We start from the raw sequence: 25,185 nt of genomic DNA, 5'->3' as shown, positions 1-25,185 counted from the left end.
GGAACGGTTGACGCTGGGGAAGCACCGCCGCCCGTGGAGAGCAGGACCCTGTCTCCGGCGGGCGGCGAAGCGGAGGGGGGGACCGGGCGCACCCGCGGCCGGCGATAGCCCGCTGCCGCGAGCGGTCGGGAGGCCTCAGCCAGGCGGCGGGGGGGGGGGGGGGGGGGGGGGCGCTGATCTTCTGGGACGGGGCATGCTGCAGCAGAACAGTGTGGATAACACCTAAACCGCACACTGACTGTAATATAAAGAGAGGGAGCAGTAGTATATGCAGTATTGAAAAGAGGGGAAATAACTGACAAAATGCTGACAGTATGCCTTACCCTCATCCAAGAAAAACTGGCAAGAGGGAGATGGCTGCCAAAACCCTGAACTATATACCCCTGTGCATACTCCTCCTACCTATCCCTAATAGGCACCCATCTGTCACCTGACCACCACTGTCAATCACTAAGGCTAGCCCTGCCTATCCTCAACACATGTCAGAAAAATTCAGGGAGTTTATGTGGCTTCGAGCCTATGCGGATCTCTGCCTGCTTAAACCACACAGACATAAAAAAAAAAAAAAAAAAAACTTGATCACACAGGAAGCATAATGCATGGTGTAGGCATTTTGGGTAATAACCTCCAAGGGTTGTGTATTCCACCCTCACAAGGTACCAGGTGCGGCAGCCATCTTGGGTGCACTGCGTAGGATTACCCAGGGTGGAATAGTCCACCCCTAGAAGAGATAACACAAAATTGGGAGATTGCAGAGTCCTACAGTTCAGAGTAGGCTTCCAACAAAACTATCAGGTCCATGTATTTTTCATCCCATCCACAAGCGCACCAGATAAGGCAGGCAAGTTGGGCGCACTACAAAGGTTACACAGCGGGAGATGAGCCATAAAAAGGCCAAATGCATGTATGGGAAAACTGACACGTGTGTAGGAGTATGCTATACCCTGCATGGAAAGATCCAAATGAAGCACACCATGCCCAGGGAGGAACCATCCTAGGCTGCCATCTGGGGCCCACAGTGTAGGTTGCTGCTGGCAGGGTGTGCAATCAATGGAGGTAAACATTACAGGAATAGCACACGGTGGGGTGGAAGTACGCTGTAAGAAGTAAGAGAAGAGAAAAATAAGATTTTAAACCTACCGGTAAATCTTTTTCTCGTAGTCCGTAGAGGATGCTGGGGACTCCGTAAGGACCATGGGGATAGACGGGCTCCGCAGGAGACATGGGCACTTTAAGAAAGACTTTAGGTATGGGTGTGCACTGGCTCCTCCCTCTATGCCCCTCCTCCAGACCTCAGTTAGAGAAACTGTACGAGGAAAGGATTTTTGTTAATCCAAGGGCAAGATTCATACCAGCCACACCAATCACACCGTATAACTTGTGATAAACTAACCAGTTAACAATATGAAAAAACAACATAGCATCAGTTGGAGACCGATGAAACTATAACATAACCCTTATGTAAGCAAAACTATATACAAGTCTTGCAGAAGTAGTCTGCACTTGGGACGGGCCCCCAGCATCCTCTACGGACTACGAAAAAAAGATTTACTGGTAGGTTTAAAATCTTATTTTCTCTTACGTCCTAGAGGATGCTGGGGACTCCGTAAGGACCATGGGGATTATACCAAAGCTCCCAAACGGGCGGGAGAGTGCGGATGACTCTGCAGCACCGATTGAGCAAACATGAGGTCCTCATCAGCCAGGGTATCAAACTTATAGAACTTCGCAAAAGTGTTTGAACCCGACCAGGTAGCTGCTCGGCAAAGCTGTAAAGCCGAGACACCTCGGGCAGCCGCCCAAGAAGAGCCCACCTTCCTAGTGGATTGGGCCTTAACTGATTTAGGTAACGGCAATCCAGCCGTAGAATGAGCCTGCTGAATCGTGTTACAGATCCAGTGAGCAATAGTCTGCTTTGAAGCAGGGGCACCAACCTTGTTGAAAAAAGCAAGAATAGAGGATTGCGCTCGTTTGCCTTCCCTAATTAGTTAAAGCTGCTAGGAGTATGTATGAGGATATCCACAATCCCCACAAAAATACTAATAGAGAGGAAAAAAGAGAAGATTTCTCCCAGCGCTAATGTAATTAGGTATATAGTAATACTTAGTGGCAATATAGGCTCAAATGAAAATATTCATAAAATCAATGAAAGTTAAAATATAATATTTTATTAACACATGAGAACACTTTTCCAAGGGTATACTTTTCCCTGAAGTGATCCTAATACCGGTATACACAAAACAAATACACACAACAATTAACATATAAGAATACCAGTGATACGCTAAAAAACGCGGTTTATTCACTGGATGGGAGTAATTATCCCTCAGGTAAAAGCAAGCATATATATGTGTGGTAACTGTATAAATAAAAGTCCCTTATGAGAATGCAGATTTGTATATGCAGTTGCAGTTGCTATAAAATCCTTTCAGAGTGGAGATCAGCACATTGAACCAAAGTCCTGAGGAAGCCTGCGGTGTCAGGTGAAACTAGTTTATTGCGGAGCTATTGGATATGTCTGCCGGCAGACACTCGTTCTAGTAACTATCCTGCTACTTTGAAGTAAGTGCCTCACACACTTCTGGACATTTTTTGCTTAGGAGTTCAGGACTTTGGTTCAATGTGCTGATCTCCACTCTGAAAGGATTTTATAGCAATTAGCTGACATCAATCAGGATTTCTGGACTTATTCCCTATACGATAAGGGATCGTGATACAGCAACTGCATATACAAATCTGCATTCTCATAAGGGACTTTTATTTATACAGTTACCACACATATATATGCTTGCTTTTACCTGAGGGATAATTACTCCCATCCAGTGAATAAACCGCGTTTTTTAGCGTATCACTGGTATTCTTATATGTTAATTGTTGTGTGTATTTGTTTTGTGTATACCGGTATTAGGATCACTTCAGGGAAAAGTATACCCTTGGAAAAGTGTTCTCATGTGTTAATAAAATATTATATTTTAACTTTCATTGATTTTATGAATATTTTCATTTGAGCCTATATTGCCACTAAGTATTACTATATACCTAATTACATTAGCGCTGGGAGAAATCTTCTCTTTTTTTGCACCAACCTTGTTGGCCGCATATAAGACAAACAGTGCTCCTGTTTTTCTGACTCTACCCGTTCTGGCCACGTAAATTTTCAAAGCCCTGACTACATCAAGGGACTCGGAATCCTCCAGGTCTTGCGTAGCCACAGGCACCACAATAGGTTGGTTCATATGAAAAGATGACACCACCTTAGGCAAGAATTGAGGACGGGGTCCGCAATTCCGCTCTATCCATATGGAAAACTAGATAGGGGCTTTTATGAGACAAAGCTGTCAATTCCGACACTCGCCTAGCCGAAGCCAAGGCTAACAACATGACCACTTTCCAAGTGAGATATTTTAACTCCACCGTTTTAAGTGGTTCAAACCAGTGCGACTTAAGGAAACTCAACACCACGTTAAGGTCCCAAGGCGCAACCTGAGGTACAAAAGGAGGCTGAATATGCAGCACTCCCTTCACAAAAGTCTGTACTTCTGGGAGAGAAGCCAATTATTTTTGAAAGAAAATGGATAAGGCCGAAATCTGAACCTTAGTGGAGCCTAATTTTAGGCCCATATTCACTCCAGTTTGTAGGAAGTGAAGGAAACGGCCCAGATGGTATTCTTCCGTAGGAGCATTCCTGGCCTCACACCAAGCGACATATATACGGTGATAATGTTTAGCTGTCATGTCCTTCCTAGCCTTTATCAGAGTAGGAATGACCTCATCCGGAATGCCCTTTTCCGCTAAGATCCGGCGTTCAACCGCCATGCCGACAAACGCAGCAGCGGTAAGTCTTGGAACAGACAGGGCCCCTGTTGCAACAGGTCCTGTCATAGAGGAAGAGGCCACGGATCTTCTGTGAGCATTTCCAGCAGATCTGGATACCAGGTTCTTCGTGGTAAATCTGGAACAATGAGAATTGTCTGTACTCCTCTTTTCCTTATTATTCTCAACACCCTTGGGATGAGAGGAAGAGGAGGAAACACATAGACCGACTGGAACACCCACGGTGTCACTAGGGCATCTACAGCTACCGCCTGAGGGTCTTTTGATTTGGCGCAATACCTCTGTAGCTTTTTGTTGAGGCGGGATGCCATCATGTCTATTTGGGGCAGTCCCCACTGACTTGCAATCTGTGCGACGACTTCCTGATGAAGTCCCCACTCTCCTGGATGCAGGTCGTGTCTGCTGAGGAAGTCTGCTTCCCAGTTGTCCACTCCCGGAATGAACACTGCTGACAGTGCGCTTACATGATTTTCCGCCCAGCGAAGAATCCTGGCGGCTTCCGCCATTGCTACTCAGCTCCTTGTGCCGCCTTGGCGGTTTACATGAGCCACTGCAGTGATGTTGTCTGACTGGATCAGAACTGGTCTGTCGCGAAGTAAGGTCTCCGCTTGACGTAGGGCGTTGTATATGGCCCTCAGTTCCAGGATGTTGATGTGAAGACAAGTCTCTTGACTTGACCAAATACCTTGGAAGTTTCTTCCCTGCGTGACTGCTCCCTAACCTCGGAGGCTCGCGTCTGTGGTCACCAGGATCCAGTCCTGAATGCCGAACCTGCGGCCTTCTAGAAGGTGAGCACTCTGCAGCCACCACAGGAGAGATGCCCTGGCTCTGGGGGACAGGGTGATCAACTGATGAATTTGTAGATGTGACCCGGACCACTTGTCCAGTAGGTCCCATTGGAAAGTCCTCGCATGGAACCTGCCGAAGGGAATGGCTTCGTATGATGCCACAATCTTTCCCAGGACTCAAGTACAGTGATGCACTGACACCTGTTTTGGCTTCAATAAGTTCCTGACCAGAGTCATGAGTTTCTGAGCTTTTTCTATCGTAAGATAAACTCTTCTCTGGTCTGTATCCAGAATCATGTCCAAGAAAGTCAGACGAGTCGTTGGAACCAACTGAGACTTCAGGATATTGAGAATCCATCCGTGTTGCTGTAACACCTTCAGTGAAAGTGACACGCTGTTCAGTAACTGCTCTCGTGATCTCGCTTTTATGAGGAGATCGTCCAAGTACGGGATAATTGTAACACCCTGCTTGCGCAGGAGCACCATCATTTCCGCCATTACCTTGGTGAAAATCCTCGGGCCGTGTAAAGCCCAAACGGCAACGTCTGAAATTGGTAATGACAATCCTGTACCGCAAATCTCAGGTACGCCTGATGAGGTGGATATATGGGAACATGAAGGTATGCATCCTTTATGTCCAGAGATACCATAAAATCCCCCCCTTCCAGGCTGGCGATGACCGCTCTTAGCGATTCCATCTTGAACCTGAACCTTTTCAAGTATAGGTTGAGGGATTTTAAATTTAAAATGGGTCTGACCGAACCGACCGTTTTCAGGACTACAAACAGGGTTGAGTAATATCCCCTCCCTTGTTGAAGCAGGGGAACCTTGACCACCACCTGTTGCAGATACAATTTGTGAATTGTATTTAACACTATCTCCCTTTCTGGGGGAGAGGCTGGTAGGGCCAATTTTAAAAAAACGGAGAGGAGGCACCTCTTCGAATTCCAGCTTGTAACCCTGGGAAACAATTTCTATTGCGCAGGGATCCACCTGTGAGTGAACCCAGATGTGGCTGAAAACTCGAAGACGTGCCCCCACTGGGGCGGACTCCTGTAACGGAGCCCCAGCGTCATGCGGTGGATTTTGTAGAGGCCGGGGAGGACTTCTGTTCCTGGGAACTAGCTGTGTTGTGCAGCTTTTTTCCTCTGCCCTTACCTCTGGCAAGAAAGGATGCACCTCATACTTTCTTGTTTCTTTGTGATCGAAAGGACTGCATTTGATAATGTGGCGCTTTCTTAGGCTGTGAGGGAATATAAGGCAAAAAATTAGATTTACCAGCTGTAGCTGTGGAGACCAGGTCCGAGAGACCTTCTCCACACAATTCCTCCCCCTTGTAAGGTAAAACCTCCATATGCCTCTTTGAGTCGGCATCACCTGTCCATAGGACTCGTCTAGCAGAAATCGACATAGCGTTGATTCTAAAACCCAGTAGACTAATGTCTCTTTGAGCATCTCTCATATATAGGACAGCATCTTTTATATGCCCTAGGGTCAATAAAATGGTATCCTTATCTAGGGTCTCAATTTCCGCTGATAAGGTATCTGTCCATGCTGCTACAAAGCCGACACAATAGCCGGTCTGAGTAAGGTACCAGAATGTGTGTAAATGGACTTCAAGGTAACCTTCTGCTTGCGGTCAGCAGGATCCTTGAGGGTAGCCGTATCTTGGGATGGCAGCGCTACCTTTTTGGATAAGCGTGTTAATGCTTTATCCACCCTAGGGGAGGATTCCCCACCGTATCCTGTCCGTTGGCGGGAAAGGATACGCCATAAGAATCCTTTTAGGAATCTGCAGTTTTTTGTCTGGAGATTCCCAAGCTTTTTCACATAATTCGTTCAACTCATGTGAGGGGGGGAAGGTTACCTCAGGTTTCTTTCCCTTATACATGTGTACCCTCGTGTCAGGGACAGGGGTTCCTCTGTGATATGCAAAACATCTTTTATTGCAATAATCATATATCGAATACATTTAGCCAATTTTGGCTGTAATTTTGCATCATCGTAGTCGACACTGGAGTCAGAATCCGTGTCGATATCTGTGTCGACAATTTGGGATAGTGGGCACTTTTGAGACCCCGAAGGTCTCTGCGACATAGGGGCAGACATGGGTTGAGTCCCTGGCTGTTTCCTAGCTTCAGTCTAATCTTTTGTGCAATAAATTTACATTAGCACTTAAAACATTCCACATATCCATCCAGTCAGGTGTCGGCGTTGTCGACGGAGACACCTCATTAATTTTCACCTCCTCCTCCTCCTAAAAGCCTTCTACCTCAGACATGTCGACACTAGAGATGAGCGCCTGAAATTTTTCGGGTTTTGTGTTTTGGTTTTGGGTTCGGTTCCGCGGCCGTGTTTTGGGTTCGACCGCGTTTTGGCAAAACCTCACCGAATTTTTTTTGTCGGATTCGGGTGTGTTTTGGATTCGGGTGTTTTTTTCAAAAAACCCTAAAAAACAGCTTAAATCATAGAATTTGGGGGTCATTTTGATCCCATATTATTATTAACCTCAAAAACCATAATTTCCACTCATTTTCAGTCTATTCTGAATACCTCACACCTCACAATATTATTTTTAGTCCTAAAATTTGCACCAAGGTCGCTGGATGACTAAGCTAAGCGACCCTAGTGGCCGACACAAACACCTGGCTCATCTAGGAGTGGCACTGCAGTGTCACGCAGGATGGACCTTCCAAAAAAGACTCCCCAAACAGCACATGACGCAAAGAAAAAAAGAGGTGCAATGAGGTAGCTGTGTGACTAAGCTCAGCGACCCAAGTGCCCGACACAAACACCTGGCCCATCTAGGAGTGTCACTGCAGTGTCACGCAGGATGTCCCTTCCAAAAAACCCTCCCCAAACAGCACATGACGCAAAGAAAAAAAGAGGCGCAATGAGGTAGCTGTGTGAGTAAGATTAGCGACCCTAGTGGCCGACACAAACACCGGGCCCATCTAGGAGTGGCACTGCAGTGTCACGCAGGATGTCCCTTCCAAAAAACCCTCCCCAAACAGCACATGACGCAAAGAAAAATAAAAGAAAAAAGAGGTGCAAGATGGAATTGTCCTTGGGCCCTCCCACCCACCCTTATGTTGTATAAACAGGACATGCACACTTTAACCAACCCATCATTTCAGTGACAGGGTCTGCCACACGACTGTGACTGATATGATGGGTTGGTTTGGACCCCCACCAAAAAAGAAGCAATTAATCTCTCCTTGCACAAACTGGCTCTACAGAGGCAAGATGTCCACCTCATCATCATCCTCCGATATATCACCGTGTACATCCCCCTCCTCACAGATTATCAATTCGTCCCCACTGGAATCCACCATCTCAGCTCCCTGTGTACTTTGTGGAGGCAATTGCTGCTGGTCAATGTCTCCGCGGAGGAATTGATTATAATTCATTTTAATGAACATCATCTTCTCCACATTTTCTGGATGTAACCTCGTACGCCGATTGCTGACAAGGTGAGCGGCGGCACTAAACACTCTTTCGGAGTACACACTTGTGGGAGGGCAACTTAGGTAGAATAAAGCCAGTTTGTGCAAGGGCCTCCAAATTGCCTCTTTTTCCTGCCAGTATAAGTACGGACTGTGTGACGTGCCTACTTGGATGCGGTCACTCATATAATCCTCCACCATTCTTTCAATGTTGAGAGAATCATATGCAGTGACAGTAGACGACATGTCCGTAATCGTTGTCAGGTCCTTCAGTCCGGACCAGATGTCAGCATCAGCAGTCGCTCCAGACTGCCCTGCATCACCGCCAGCGGGTGGGCTCGGAATTCTGAGCCTTTTCCTCGCACCCCCAGTTGCGGGAGAATGTGAAGGAGGAGATGTTGACAGGTCGCGTTCCGCTTGACTTGACAATTTTGTCACCAGCAGGTCTTTGCACCCCAGCAGACTTGTGTCTGCCGGAAAGAGAGATCCAAGGTAGGTTTTAAATCTAGGATCGAGCACGGTGGCCAAAATGTAGTGCTCTGATTTCAACAGATTGACCACCCGTGAATCCTTGTTAAGCGAATTAAGGGCTGCATCCACAAGTCCCACATGCCTAGCGGAATCGCTCCCTTTTAGCTCCTTCTTCAATGCCTCCAGCTTCTTCTGCAAAAGCCTGATGAGGGGAATGACCTGACTCAGGCTGGCAGTGTCTGAACTGACTTCACGTGTGGCAAGTTCAAAGGGCATCAGAACCTTGCACAACGTTGAAATCATTCTCCACTGCACTTGAGACAGGTGCATTCCACCTCCTATATCGTGCTCAATTGTATAGGCTTGAATGGCCTTTTGCTGCTCCTCCAACCTCTGAAGCATATAGAATTCCACCTCGTTACCACTTCTTGCTTCAGATGATGGCAGGGCAGGTTCAGTAGTTTTTGGTGGTGCTCCAGTCTTCTGTACGTGGTGCCTGTACGCCGAAAGTGTCCCGCAATTCTTCTGGCCACCGACAGCATCTCTTGCACGCCCCTGTCGTTTTTTAAAAAATTCTGCACCACCAAATTCAAGGTATGTGCAAAACATGGGACGTGCTGGAATTTGCCCATATTTAATGCACACACAATATTGCTGGCGTTGTCCGATGCCACAAATCCACAGGAGAGTCCAATTGGGGTAAGCCATTCTGCGATGATCTTCCTCAGTTGCCGTAAGAGGTTTTCAGCTGTGTGCGTATTCTGGAAAGCGGTGATACAAAGCGTAGCCTGCCTAGGAAAGAGTTGGCGTTTGCGAGATGCTGCTACTGGTGCCGCCGCTGCTGTTCTTGCGGCGGGAGTCCATACATCTACCCAGTGGGCTGTCACAGTCATATAGTCCTGACCCTGCCCTGCTCCACTTGTCCACATGTCCGTGGTTAAGTGGACATTGGGTACAACTGCATTTTTTAGGACACTGGTGAGTCTTTTTCTGACGTCCGTGTACATTCTCGGTATCGCCTGCCTACAGAAGTGGAACCTAGATGGTATTTGGTAACGGGGGCACACTGCCTCAATAAATTGTCTAGTTCCCTGTGAACTAACGGCGGATACCGGACGCACGTCTAACACCAACATAGTTGTCAAGGACTCAGTTATCCGCTTTGCAACAGGATGACTGCTGTGATATTTCATCTTCCTCGCAAAGGACTGTTGGACAGTCAATTGCTTACTGGAAGTAGTACAAGTGGGCTTACGACTTCCCCTCTGGGATGACCATCGACTCCCAGCAGCAACAACAGCAGCGCCAGCAGCAGTAGGCGTTACACGCAAGGATGCATCGGAGGAATCCCAGGCAGGAGAGGACTCGTCAGAATTGCCAGTGACATGGCCTGCAGGACTATTGGCATTCCTGGGGAAGGAGGAAATTGACACTGAGGGAGTTGGTGGGGTGGTTTGCGTGAGCTTGGTTACAAGAGGAAGGGATTTACTGGTCAGTGGACTGCTTCCGCTGTCGGCCCAAGTTTTTGAACTTGTCACTGACTTATTATGAATGCGCTGCAGGTGACGTATAAGGGAGGATGTTCCGAGGTGGTTAACGTCCTTACCCCTACTTATTACAGCTTGACAAAGGGAACACACGGCTTGACACCTGTTGTCCGCATTTCTGGTGAAATACTTCCACACCGAAGAGCTGATTTTTTTGGTATTTTCACCAGGCATGTCAACGGCCCTATTCCTCCCACGGACAACAGGTGTCTCCCCGGGTGCCTGACTTAAACAAACCACCTCACCATCAGAATCCTCCTGGTCAATTTCCTCCCCAGCGCCAGCAACACCCATATCCTCCTCATCCTGGTGTACTTCAACACTGACATCTTCAATCTGACTATCAGGAACTGGACTGCGGGTGCTCCTTCCAGCACTTGCAGGGGGCGTGCAAATGGTGGAAGGCGCATGCTCTTCACGTCCAGTGTTGGGAAGGTCAGGCATCGCAACCGACACAATTGGACTCTCCTTGTGGATTTGGGATTTCGAAGAACGCACAGTTCTTTGCGGTGCTACTGCTTTTGCCAGCTTGAGTCTTTTCATTTTTCTAGCGAGAGGCTGAGTGCCTCCATCCTCATGTGAAGCTGAACCACTAGCCATGAACATAGGCCAGGGCCTCAGCCGTTCCTTGCCACTCCGTGTGGTAAATGGCATATTGGCAAGTTTACGCTTCTCCTCCGACAATTTTATTTTAGGTTTTGGAGTCCTTTTTTTACTGATATTTGGTGTTTTGGATTTGACATGCTCTGTACTATGACATTGGGCATCGGCCTTGGCAGACGACGTTGCTGGCATTTCATCGTCTCGGCCATGACTAGTGGCAGCAGCTTCAGCACGAGGTGGAAGTGGATCTTGATCTTTCCCTAATTTTGGAACCTCAACATTTTTGTTCTCCATATTTTAATAGGCACAACTAAAAGGCACCTCAGGTAAACAATGGAGATGGATGGATACTAGTATACAATTATGGATGGACTGCCGAGTGCCGACACAGAGGTAGCTACAGCCGTGGACTACCGTACTGTACTGTGTCTGCTGCTAATATAGACTGGTTGATAAAGAGATGTAGTAGTAGTATGTATGTATAAAGAAGAAAGAAAAAAAAACCACGGGTAGGTGGTATACAATTATGGACGGACTGCCCAGTGCCGACACAGAGGTAGCTACAGCCGTGGACTACCGTACTGTACTGTGTCTGCTGCTAATATAGACTGGTTGATAAAGAGATGTAGTAGTAGTATGTATGTATAAAGAAGAAAGAAAAAAAAACCACGGGTAGGTGGTATACAATTATGGACGGACTGCCCAGTGCCGACACAGAGGTAGCTACAGCCGTGGACTACCGTACTGTACTGTGTCTGCTGCTAATATAGACTGGTTGATAAAGAGATGTAGTAGTAGTATGTATGTATAAAGAAGAAAGAAAAAAAAACCACGGGTAGGTGGTATACAATTATGGACGGACTGCCCAGTGCCGACACAGAGGTAGCTACAGCCGTGGACTACCGTACTGTACTGTGTCTGCTGCTAATATAGACTGGTTGATAAAGAGATGTAGTAGTAGTATGTATGTATAAAGAAGAAAGAAAAAAAAACCACGGGTAGGTAGGTGGTATACAATTATGGACGGACTGCCCAGTGCCGACACAGAGGTAGCTACAGCCGTGGACTACTGTACTGTACTGTGTCTGCTGCTAATATAGACTGGTTGATAAAGAGATGTAGTAGTAGTAGTATGTATGTATAAAGAAGAAAGAAAAAAAAACCACGGGTAGGTGGTATACAATTATGGACGGACTGCCCAGTGCCGACACAGAGGTAGCTACAGCCGTGGACTACCGTACTGTACTGTGTCTGCTGCTAATATAGACTGGTTGATAAAGAGATGTAGTAGTAGTAGTATGTATGTATAAAGAAGAAAGAAAAAAAAACCACGGGTAGGTGGTATACAATTATGGACGGACTGCCCAGTGCCGACACAGAGGTAGCTACAGCCGTGGACTACCGTACTGTACTGTGTCTGCTGCTAATATAGACTGGTTGATAAAGAGATGTAGTAGTTGTATGTATGTATAAAGAAGAAAGAAAAAAAAAACACGGGTAGGTGGTATACAATTATGGACGGACTGCCCAGTGCCGACACAGAGGTAGCTACAGCCGTGGACTACCGTACTGTACTGTGTCTGCTGCTAATATAGACTGGTTGATAAAGAGATGTAGTAGTAGTAGTATGTATGTATAAAGAAGAAAGAAAAAAAAACCACGGGTAGGTGGTATACAATTATGGACGGACTGCCGAGTGCCGACACAGAGGTAGCTACAGCCGTGGACTACCGTACTGTACTGTGTCTGCTGCTAATATAGACTGGTTGATAAAGAGATGTAGTAGTAGTATGTATGTATAAAGAAGAAAGAAAAAAAAAAACACGGGTAGGTGGTATACAATTATGGACGGACTGCCGAGTGCCGACACAGAGGTAGCTACAGCCGTGAACTACCGTACTGTGTCTGCTGCGACTGGATGATAAATAATGATATAAAAAATATATATATATCACTACTGCAGCCGGACAGGTATATATTATATAATGACGGACCTGCTGGACACTGTCTGTCAGCAGAATGAGTTTTTTATAGAATAAAAAAAAAAACACCACACAAGTGAAGTCACACGACGAGTGTTTAACTTTTTCAGGCAATCACAATATAGTATACTATACTACTAACTATACTGGTGGTCAGTGTGGTCAGGTCACTGGTCAGTCACACTGGCAGTGGCACTCCTGCAGCAAAAGTGTGCACTGTTTAATTTTAATAATAATATGTACTCCTGGCTCCTGCTATAACCTATAACTGGCACTGCAGTGCTCCCCAGTCTCCCCCACAATTATAAGATGTGTGAGCTGAGCACAGTCAGATACGAGTGTTTAACTTTTTCAGGCAATCACAATATAGTATACTATACTACTAACTATACTGGTGGTCAGTGTGGTCAGGTCACTGGTCAGTCACACTGGCAGTGGCACTCCTGCAGCAAAAGTGTGCACTGTTTAATTTTAATAATAATATGTACTCCTGGCTCCTGCTATAACCTATAACTGGCACTGCAGTGCTCCCCAGTCTCCCCCACAATTATAAGATGTGTGAGCTGAGCACAGTCAGATATATACATAGATGATGCAGCACACTGGGCTGAGCAGTGCACACAGATATGGTATGTGACTGAGTCACTGTGTATCGTTTTTTTCAGGCAGAGAACGGATATATTAAATAAAACTGCACTGTCTGGTGGTCACTGTGGTCAGTCACTAGTAAACTCTGCACTCTCTACAGTTCTACAGTACTCCTAAGCTCCAGTAAATCAGGTCAATCTCTCTCTCTCTCTCTTCTAATCTAAATGGAGAGGACGCCAGCCACGTCCTCTCCCTATCAATCTCAATGCACGTGTGAAAATGGCGGCGACGCGCGGCTCCTTATATAGAATCCGAGTCTCGCGAGAATCCGACAGCGTCATGATGACGTTCGGGCGCGCTCGGGTTAACCGAGCAAGGCGGGAAGATCCGAGTCGCTCGGACCCGTGAAAAAAAACATGAAGTTCGTGCGGGTTCGGATTCAGAGAAACCGAACCCGCTCATCTCTAGTCGACACACGCGTACCGACACACCCCACACTCAGGGAATCCTCTTATCTGAAGACAGTTCCCCCACAAGGCCCTTTGGAGAGACAGAGACGGAGTATGCCAGCACACACCCAGCGCTATATGACCCAGGAAAAAACACTATATAAATATATGTTAACCCAGTAGCGCTGTTTGTAACATATAAATGCCCCAATTATGTGCCCCCTCTTCTTCAAAACCCTCTTTCACCGTGGACTAAGCAGGGGAGAGTCTGGGGAGCTTCCTCTCAGCGCTGTGCTGTGGAGAAAATGGCGCTGGTGAGTGCTGAGGGAGAAGCCCCGCCCGCTCGGCGGCGGGCTTCTGTCCCGCTCAAATATACTAAAAACTGGCGGGGGCTCTTTATATATACAGTGCCCAGCTGTATATTTAATTATTTTTGCCAGAAAGAGGTTTATATGCTGCCCAGGGCGCCCCCTCCCCTGCGCCCTGCACCCTTACAGTGACTGCCATGTGTGAGGAGTATGGGAGCAGTGGTGCACAGCTTCACCGCTGTGCGTTGCCTCAGTGAAGATCATGAAGTCTTCTGCCGTCTCTGAAGTCTTCTTTTCTTCTCATACTTACCCGGCTTCTATCTTCCGGCTCTGTGAGGAGGACGGCGGCGCGGCTCCGGGACGAACTGCAGGGTGAGACCTGTATTCCGACTCCCTCTGGAGCTAATGGTGTCCAGTAGCCTAAGAAGCAGAGCCATGAAACTCACAGAAGTAGGTCTGCTTCTCTCCCCTCAGTCCCATGATGCAGGGAGTCTGTTGCCAGCAGACTCCCTGAACATAAAAAACCTAACAAATATACTTTCTGACAGGATAGTCAGGAGAGCTCCCTGAAATGCACCCAGTCTCCTCTGGGCACAGTAGTAAACTGAGGTCTAGAGGAGGGGCATAGAGGGAGGAGCCAGTACACACCCATACCTAAAGTCTTTCTTAAAGTGCCCATGTCTCCTGCGGAGCCCGTCTATCCCGATGGTACTTACGGAGTCCCCAGCATCCTCTAGGACGTAAGAGAAAACACATTTGCAGGAAAACCGTACTAACATTATTTAGCAAAAATTATAAATGTGCTGGTCTAATGAGAGCAGTGCGGGTGGGTGCGAGAGTGTGGGGAACAGTGCGGGTGGGTGTGAGAGTGTGGGGAGCAGTGCGGCTGGGTGTGAGAGTGTGGGGAGCAGTGCGGCTGGGTGTGAGAGTGTGGGGAGCAGTGCGGGTGGGTGTGAGAGTGTGGGGAGTATATGATGCAACATCCCGATCCTACTGTCTGCAGCTGCGTTTTAAGGCGTTTATCTGCTAACGCTCCTGCATACACATCTATACAATGATGTGCCCAATACAGGGTGATCAGGCCATTAATTGCATAGGTGTGTATATTTTAAAGATAAGTTCACATTGGCAGATGTTTTTGGTCGGGGTGACCACTGGGCTGGTTATTCGCCTAGAGGGGGTCCTGATGTCTGTGCTAAATACTTTATTTTATCTCCTTAGAAATTGCCCGATTTCTTGTGAAATTTTGATAAATCGGGTGATGGAATAAAATCGGGCAGAATCTCACACTACCCGATTGCATTGTGGTGTTTAAATAGGGACTTTGTGTGAGCTGTCCAAGGCTACTAGAGACACCTGCCTTCCTAACACATGAGTGGTATGTTGCCACCCACAAGGCACATGACATATGCACGATAAATCGGACGACATGCAATATGGTAAGATTATTGAAAATGCAAACACACTGGGTGATGTATATTGTATACAGTAGTGGATCTTGCCACGGGCAAGCAGGACTTTTGCCCGGGGCACCGCCTTCTGGAGGGCGCCGGCGCCCTCCCACCATGGCAAGATCCGCTGCTGCTGTGCCCCCCGCTGCCCGCTCTGTCCCGCTGTGTCCCGCTATGAAGGGAACTAGACGTGTCTAGTTTCCCTTCGTGGAGAGGACCTTTACTGTGCGGTGTGCGATGACGTCATCGCGCACCGCACAGCAAAGGTCCTCTCCATGAAGGGAATTAAACGCGTAGCGTCTAGTTTCCCTTCGTGGAGAGGACCTTTGCTGTGTGGTGCGCGATGACGTCATTGCGCACCGCACACCATTTCAGCGACGCTACTACTGTACAAGGGGCGTAACTGACCACGCCCCCTGTATGAAGCCACTCCCATATTGCCTGCCCGAGGCGCAAAAAGCCCTAGAACCAGCCCTGATTGTATACCATAACACTTTTGTTATACTCCATGGGACATAGATTATGGGAGATATTCTGAGTTGTTTGCAAACCAAAAAAGTTAGCAATTGGGCAAAAACATATGCACTGCAGGCGGGGCAGATGTAACATGTGCAGAGTTAGATTTGGGTGGGGTGTGTTCAAACTGAAATCTAAATTGCAGTTAAAAAATAAAGCAGCCAGTATTTACCCTGCACAGAAACAATATAATCCACCCAAATCTAACTCTCTCTGAACATGTTACATCTGACCCACCTGCAGTGGGGCATGGTTTTGCCCAGTTGCTAACTTTTTTTGGTTTGCAAAACATAACATTTTTGTATAACACTTTTGTTATACTCCATGGGACATAGATTATGGTGGATATTCCGAGTTGTTAGCAAACCAAAAAAGTTAGGAATTGGGCAAAACCATGCCCCACTGCAGGTGGGTCAGATGTACTGTAGCATGTGCAGAGAAAGTTAGATTTGGGTAGGTTATGTTGTTTCTGTGCAGGGTAAATACTGGCTACTTTATTTTTACACTGCAATGTAGATTTCAGTTTGAACACACCACACCCAAATCTAACTCTCTCTGCACATGTTACATGTGCCCCGCCTGCAGCGCAACATGGTTTTGCCCAATTGCTAACTTTTTTGGTTTGCTAACAACTCTGAATACCCCCCTATATGTGTTTTGATGAATCACACCCCAGGTTAATCACACACAGAGGGAGATGATTTTGCAGAAGCTGGTGGAATTCAGTATAAGCCTTGCTTTATTTCTTATGACTATACTTGTAACCTCATTAGCAGTGAGCAGAAATAATCAATCACTACAGCAGAGATCATAAATAATAAAGATTGGAATAGGAATAAATTGGGATAAAGTCCTGAGAACATATTTATGAAGGCTTCTGAATCACTTAAATTCATTGCCTGTGTTACAGTACAAGATTCTGAAGATGACAAATGACAGTCACTTGTAGCTGAGGAATTAGAATCTCCCGTAGTACACAGTTTCTTGTCACTAGGCGATAGAGACATTGCGATTACCTTTTTTATTTGCCTTCAGTGAACCTGTAAGAACGGTCGGATATTCCGGAACAGAATTTAATGTATGATTAATAGTGTCACAATGCCCCAAGTACTTCCCCCACTTCATCCATTACAAAGTGGGACGGCGACTGAGTGCTGTGCTAATCACCGCTACTACTGTACGATCGCTAATGCTGCACTTTACTTTCTATAAATAGCGTACGTCTAGTTTGCTAAATGCCACAAGAGGTTATCCATAATAAATATAAACACATCACACAGGCGAGCTGATAAACCGTGTAATCGTTAGCTCATTTTGCCTCCTGACAATTGTATTAGCATACGGCTGGCGTTCATATGCAGCCCGCTGCGGAGTCTACTGTATACCACTCTGGTAAATGAGCTGTACGCAGTATGTACACCTGTATAATACGTACAGGCAGCGCGATTATAAATAGATGTATGCAAATCTATACATGCTGTGGAGATACATGCATCTCTAAATATGAGGAAGTTAAAAATGGATCCGGCGGGCCTCACTGTCACTTAAAATGAAATGTGGGGCTCTATGCATCAACACGGAGAGCGACAGAGAGGAGGGCAATATGGAGGAAGGAGCGGAATGCGCCATTCTGCCTTCTATATCTGTGTTACAACGCTGATCCCAGTGAAAGTCTGAGAGAGTTTTAGAAAAATTAAAAAGTAGTAAAAATGTCATATTAAGTAGCAGATATTACATCTAGGGCATTGGCGTTTCTATAATGGGTGCAGTGTGTGCGGTGCACACGGCCCCTAGGTCCCGGGAGGGTCCACACCGTACACACTGCACCCATTTCTCCTATACTTACCTTTCCGGAGTCCATCGCTGACCGTGTGTGGGCCCCCTCCTCTCCTGTAGACGTCGCGCCGCTGCTAGCGCACTGATCACTAGAGACTCTGGCACAGTGCCAGAGTCTACAGTGCATGCGCAGGGCTCCGACAAAATGGTGCGGCGGACATTTTTCGGAGTCCTGCGCATGCGCTGTAGACTCTGGCACTGTGCCAGAGTCTACAGCACTCAGAGAGGAGGGGGCCCACACACGGGAGAGGAGGGGGCCCACACATGGGAGAGGAGGGGGCCCACACACGGGAGAGGAGGGGGCCCACACACGGGAGAGGAGGGGGCCCACACACGGAGTCTGCACACGGGTCACCACCTCTCTAGAGACGCCCCTGATCTAAGGGCAGATCCAATACACTCGATTGATCTGCAGATTTACGTCCATTACAGCACAGAAATCTCTCTTGTTTCTTGCACCTTTGTTAAAGTACGAGCTAAAATAAGCGATATTTCCCATGCCAGACATCCGGTCATACTTTAGTACATGAGGTTCTGATGGAAGCTAGTTAAATCCCCTCTAGAATGTTTTCATAGAAGGGGGAGAGATGGGGCATGGGTGCATTGTGGTTCTAAAAATTGTCAACCGTCAGCGTTTATAATTCATTTATTAACGTCGTATGCATAAATATTTCAGCAAAGGACAGTACTCCCAGTAAGAGCTGTCCTTTGCTATAGAAGGACTTCCGTGTTTAGGACCCAGAAATCCATCTGCGATGCGTCGGTGGATTCTGGGAGGGATCCAATTGGAGCGCAGTGAGTGCAGCGAGTCCCCTCGCGGGCTTGCTGCGCTCGCCATGTATTGGGCCCAGTGGCGTTCTTTGCTCGCCATAGGTTATATTCCCACTCGGGTGGTGGCGTGGACCCGCCACCCGATTCTGACCGCCGGCATTTAACTGCCTGTTGGGATTCCGGCGTCGGGATCCTGAACGCCGGGATCCCGACAGGCAGTATATCAGGGATGGGGAACCTTTGGCCCTCCAGCTGTTGTTGAACTACATATACCAGCATGCTTTGCTACAGTTTTGCTATTTGGTCATGCTAAAACTGTTGCAGTGCATGCTGGGATGTGTAGTTCAACAACAGCTGGAGGGCCGAAGGTTCCCCATCCCTGCAGTGTATTAACCACATACCGCTTATACATATCCACCATATCCAAGTGATACAGTCCGGAGCTTGGTGCATATGTGGTAAGCGGCCAAACCTCAGAAAATGTCACGTTCAGCATTGCTGCCTCATGAGTTAATTCCAGCTAGTGCATTATCTGTGCTGAGTTTGTATGTTCTCTCCATATTTGTGTGGGGTTTTGTCTGGGTATTCCAGAGTCCCACCAATGTCCAGAAGCATATTGTTAGATTGATTCTCTGCTGACAAAAGGGACCCCTAGTTTGGTATAGGCTGTTAACGCTAATGGGGGGGCTGCTGTGAATAATTAAATACTGTATTCTATGTACAGCATCTCATATAATAGTATAAAACAGTAACGTTCTTAAAGGATGGACCATGTATTTACTACAGTATGGATTCCCCTATACATAGTTTAAGAACCACTAAAACTTTACATACAATAGAAGCCATGAACTGTATATTTCATACAATGCAGTACTAGTTCTGTAGCAGCTTATTGTACTGTACACTGTGTTAGTCACATATATAATGAGAATGGGGTGTCATAATCAATATATCCATTTGTGGTTCATTTTACACATATACAGTAAATGTCCATGTATTAATGTATTTATATTTTTACTGAACTCTATAGTCAACTGTTTTGTTGTGTCATATTTCAGATTTATATTACTATATATTATGATGATTTCAAAATATAAATCCTTGTTAATGCATGTATATAAAGCCATACCCCCCTCCTGCAAATATACCCAGCATGGAATATAAGATACAGTTCAATAAATACATTGCTGGTACATGTTATCTTAGCACTCCACTCCAGCTGACATATGCATCCAATTATATTTCTACTCTTCAGCAAACAGCAAAGGTTAGAAAACGTACAACGCTACCTGGAAATCTGCTCATCCACAGCCATGCGAGGCTGGAGTATTTACAGTACATGCAATTGGAACGCATCACCCAGCTCTCATTGGCCGGCTGTATAAAGACACTATCAGAGCTTAAATCTCTCATGTTCCAATAGAGGCGCTGACTGCATGGGGGAATCAGGACCGTGAAAACTTTCAGCAGTCATACAATAAACGTACCACCGTGAAACAGAACATTCTCAGGCTTATAATTCATTTTGGATTAATGATACGGGTTGATTTCTTTTTCTACTCTAGATCAGTAGGCAGTGCATGGTTCTTCACCTGTTGTGCTGGAACTTGTAGTACTACAAAAGCAGGGTAAACACGTGTAGCCTACGCGTCATTCATCCGGGCCATCTACGCACACCTGAAACCTTATCAGCGTTCATATGAATACTCCAAAGTCTTTTAATAAGAAATAACAAATTCATTTTTATATGTAAAACGGCTCTTTACACCTTCAGATGTAATCATCAGGCATGAAATCAGGGGCGCCTCTATTATATGTAGACATCCAAATTCACCATCAATCACTGTGATATTAAATTATAATACCATTATTCTATAGGCAGCAACGCAAGGGGAATGCTAGCACCTGTTTCCATGTAACAAAGAGATTGCATTACTTCCATGTATCCTAATGTAGGTAATTGCAACCAGCACCATCCGAGGTACAGTCACTCTGTTAAATGGATTGATGAATTTGTGTATATTGATTAGACTTGGATTAGACTTTTGGTATTGCAGACATTAGGTAAAGAATGTAGTTTCCCTATGGCAGCATTGACAGGTATGTGTAATGCACACTGATGAGTTGTATGTGGGAGTATTGCAGAGTAGGATTACAGAGAGCATGAATTCATCTTAGAATAGTATCACAGAGGAGCATTAATTTACAGTATTGCAGAGTAGTATCACAGAGGAGCGTGCACTCATCTAGGAGTATTACAGAAAGCATGAATTTACCTTAGAGTACTGTTTTGCACAACAGTATTACAGAGGAGCATGCACTCCTTATAGTATTACAGAGTAATATCACAGAGGACCATGCACTCATCTTGGAGTATTAGAGTAGTATTACAGAAATTATGAAGTCATCTTAGAGTACTGCACAATAGTATCACAGGGGAACATTAACTTAGAGTATTGCAGAGTAGTATCAAAAAGGACCGTGCACTCATCTTGGAGTATTACAGAAAGCATGAATTTACCTTAGAGTACTTTATTGCAGAATAGTATTTCAGAGGAACATGCACTTATCTTAGAGTATTCACATTATAGTATTGCAGAGTAATATCATAGAGGAACATGCACTCATCTTAGAGCAGGGCTGGCCAAACCGGTCCTCGAGATCTACCAACAGTTCATGTTTTCCAGGCCTCCTGGAGATCTGTAGAATTGTCACTTAGGAATGAATGCAGCACATCTTAATTAGTAATGACTACACCTGTGCACCAGCTAGGTGGTCTGGAAAATGTGAAGTGTTGGTAGATCTCGAGGACTGGTTTGGCCAGCCCTGTCTTAGAGTATTCACGTTATAGTATTGCAGAGTAATATCATAGAGGAACATGCACTCATCTTAGTGTATTGCAGAATAGTATCACAGAATAACATACATTCATTTTAGAGGCGTGCCGAGTTGTATCGCAGAGAAGCTTGCAGTCACCTTTAAGTATTGCTGAGTAGTATCCCATAGGAGCAAGCACTCACCTTAAGAGTATTGCCTAGTATCACAGAGGAGCATGCACTCACCTTAGAGTACTGCAGGGTAGTATCACAGAGGAGCATGCACTTGCCTTAGAGTAATGCAGGGTAGTATCACAGTGGAGAATGCACTCACTTTAGAGTATTGCAGGGTAGTATTACAGAGAAGCATGCACTCACCTTAGAGTATTGCAGGGTAGTATTACAGAGGAGCATGCACTCACCTTAGAGTATTGCAGGGTAGTATTACAGAGGAGCATGCACTCACCTTAGAGTATTACAGAGTAGTATCATAGAGGAGCATGCACTCACCTTAGAGTATTACCTAGTATCACAGAGGAGCATGCACTCACCTTAGAGTATTGCAGAGAAGTATCATAGAGGACCATGCGCAGTATCACAGAGAAGCATTCACTCACCTTAGAGTCACAGGCGTGCGCAGAGACTGACTGGAGGGTGCCGCTCCGGACTCCCCCCCCCCCTCCACGGCATTATAGTGATCTCTCGCCTCCCCTGTCCTGGATATAGACTGCTCACCTGGTCCGCTCACCTGGGCCGCCCAGGTGAGCAGTTTATATCCAGGACAGGGGAGGTGAGAGAACACTATAATGCCGTGGAGGGGGGGAAGTCCGGAGCGGCACCCGCCAGTCAGTCTCTGCGCACGCCTGTGCTTAGAGTATTGCAGGGTAGTATCACAGAGGAGCATGCACTCACCTTAGTGTATTGCACAGTATCACAGAGGAGCATTCACTCACCTTAGAGTATTGCAAGGTAGTATCACAGAGGAGCATGCACTCACCTTAGAAGACTACAAGGTAGTATCACAGGAGCATGCACTCACCTTAGAGTATTGCAAGGTAGTATCACAGAGGAGCATGCACTCACCTTAGGGTATTGCAGGTAGTATCCCAGAGGAGCATGCACTCACCTTAGGGTATTGCAGGTAGTATCACAGAGGAGCATGCACTCACCTTAGGGTATTGCAGGTAGTATCACAGAGGAGCATGCATTCACCTTAGGGTATTGCAGGTAGTATCACAGAGGAGCATGCACTCACCTTAGGGTATTGCAGGTAGTATCACAGAGGAGCATGCACTCACCTTAGGGTATTGCAGGTAGTATCCCAGAGGAGCATGCACTCACCTTAGGGTATTGCAGGTAGTATCACAGAGGAGCATGCACTCACCTTAGGGTATTGCAGGTAGTATCACAGAGGAGCATGCACTCACCTTAGGGTATTGCAGGTAGTATCCCAGAGGAGCATGCACTCACCTTAGGGTATTGCAGGTAGTATCACAGAGGAGCATGCTCTCACCTTAGGGTATTGCAGGTAGTATCACAGAGGTGCATGCACTCACCTTAGGGTATTGCAGGTAGTATCACAGAGGAGCATGCACTCACCTTAGGGTATTGCAGGTAGTATCACAGAGGAGCATGCATTCACCTTAGGGTATTGCAGGTAGTATCACAGAGGAGCATGCACTCACCTTAGGGTATTGCAGGTAGTATCACAGAGGAGCATGCACTCACCTTAGGGTATTGCAGGTAGTATCACAGAGGAGCATGCATTCACCTTACCAGAATTTCTCAGCTTTCTGTTCTTCAGGACAGAGATGATCACCAGCAGGCTGCCCAGGATATCCACCACTGTGGTGAAGATCAGGACGCTGGACAGCGCAGTCACCAGCCATGCAGCCCTGGGAGCTGTAGCCTCCAGCCACTCTCCCCTGTCCGAGACGCAGCAGTTCCTGGATAATGACACATTGTGGAGCATGTCTAGCGAAATCCTTGCCTTCCCTCTCATTTCACGTCCCTAACATTGAGTGCAGAGGTAAAGGTCCTCTCCTCCTAGCACCTGGGAAAGTCTGGAACAGGTAACCAGTGTATTGGTTGCTCAGTGGTAGGTACTGTATCCAAGAACTGAGGTAGGGCGGCAAATATGTAAGTGATCAGCAGGCTCCTCTCTCCAAATGACAAGTTAGTGGTGGGGGTGGTCTCTTCTTGCTTTCAGGGGGTAACGGACTAGGTGGATAAACAGCAAAAAACTGTGCACTCATCAAATACCTGCTGCAAGCTAGAGCAGGAGGACGGGAAAGCAGACTCCAGGGGGTTAAACGTGACATAGAGAGGGGATGGCTGGCAGTAAACAAAGAGCCATACAGGGGGGAGACTGGGAGCCACCACGGTGTGGAATGACAGTCACAGATCCTGCAGAAGTGAGTTTAGCAGCATGACAGGGTCCTTATCCCACAGCGCAGGCAACGGGCTCACAGGCAGGAGAGAGGGAGGACACAGCAGCAACTGCTTCTCTTCCACTGACAACAGGTTTTCGGGAGAAATTCTGAGCTGAATAATAAAATGCAAGAAATAACTTTGTTCTTCAGTGCAAATCATTAGCCGCCTCCTGGAGACACCGCAAATCAGCAGAGGGAGGCACAGGGCACAGTGCAGGGGTCCAGGCGTCTGCCTCTTACTCAGCACTGAAGTTCCTGAGCTAAGTGTCAGCATGCAGGACAAGAGAGTGACAGAGTACACATCCTACAGCACTGCGTACACTGGAATTGGTGGACTGGATGAACAGAAGAGGTTGTGGCTGGGAGGTAGGCACTGTAGATACTACTACTGTAGTCCTATTCAGCACAAGCAAATATCATGGTCTCATGGCCTGCATGTACTCTGTGCTGTATATTCTCTCTCTTTCTATCTGTCCAGATCAGGTGTGTGTGTGTGTGTGTGTGTGTGTGTGTGTGTGTGTGTGTGTGTGTGTGTGTGTGTGTGTGTGTGCGTGTGTGTAATACATACTATATATATATATATATACATATATATATACATACACACTATAAATACATACATAGAATACATTTTATATATATATATATATATATATAATGTAAATATTCTACATATACTTAAATACATACATACATTTATTTTTACATTTTATATAAATCTCTCTATATACAGTATATATACAGTATATATATATATATATATATATATATATATATTAGAGATGAGCGCCGGAAATTTTTCGGGTTTTGTGTTTTGGTTTTGGGTTCGGTTCCGCGGCCGTGTTTTGGGTTCGACCGCGTTTTGGCAAAACCTCACCGAATTTTTTTTGTCGGATTCGGGTGTGTTTTGGATTCGGGTGTTTTTTTTTCCAAAAAACCTAAAAAACAGCTTAAATCATAGAATTTGGGGGTCATTTTGATCCCAAAGTATTATTAACCTCAAAAACCATAATTTCCACTCATTTTCAGTCTATTCTGAATACCTCACACCTCACAATATTATTTTTAGTCCTAAAATTTGCACCGAGGTCGCTGGATGACTAAGCTAAGCGACCCTAGTGGCCGACACAAACACCTGGCCCATCTAGGAGTGGCACTGCAGTGTCACGCAGGATGGCCCTTCCAAAAAACACTCCCCAAACAGCACATGACGCAAAGAAAAAAAGAGGCGCAATGAGGTAGCTGTGTGAGTAAGATAAGCGACCCTAGTGGCCGACACAAACACCGGGCCCATCTAGGAGTGTCACTGCAGTGTCACGCAGGATGGCCCTTCCAAAAAACACTCCA

At 46.3% G+C, this 25,185-nt stretch overlaps 1 protein-coding gene across 1 annotated transcript in view; it reads right to left on the bottom strand.

Annotated features, from left to right (window-relative positions):
• LOC135050507 (melatonin receptor type 1B-like) overlaps positions 1 to 23,940 on the bottom strand; it is a 377,393-nt gene extending 353,453 nt beyond the window's left edge. The window contains exon 1 of the mRNA XM_063956986.1: positions 23,183 to 23,940. Within this exon, the coding sequence (XP_063813056.1) occupies positions 23,183 to 23,408 (226 nt within the window). The 5' untranslated portion in view covers positions 23,409 to 23,940. The remainder of the gene's footprint in view (positions 1 to 23,182) is intronic.
• Positions 23,941 to 25,185: the final 1,245 nt, after the last annotated feature.

This window comes from Pseudophryne corroboree, chromosome 2, assembly GCF_028390025.1.
Source record: "Pseudophryne corroboree isolate aPseCor3 chromosome 2, aPseCor3.hap2, whole genome shotgun sequence".
NCBI classification, from domain to species: Eukaryota; Metazoa; Chordata; class Amphibia; order Anura; family Myobatrachidae; genus Pseudophryne; species Pseudophryne corroboree.
This window is presented reverse-complemented; position numbering and strand designations above follow the sequence as displayed.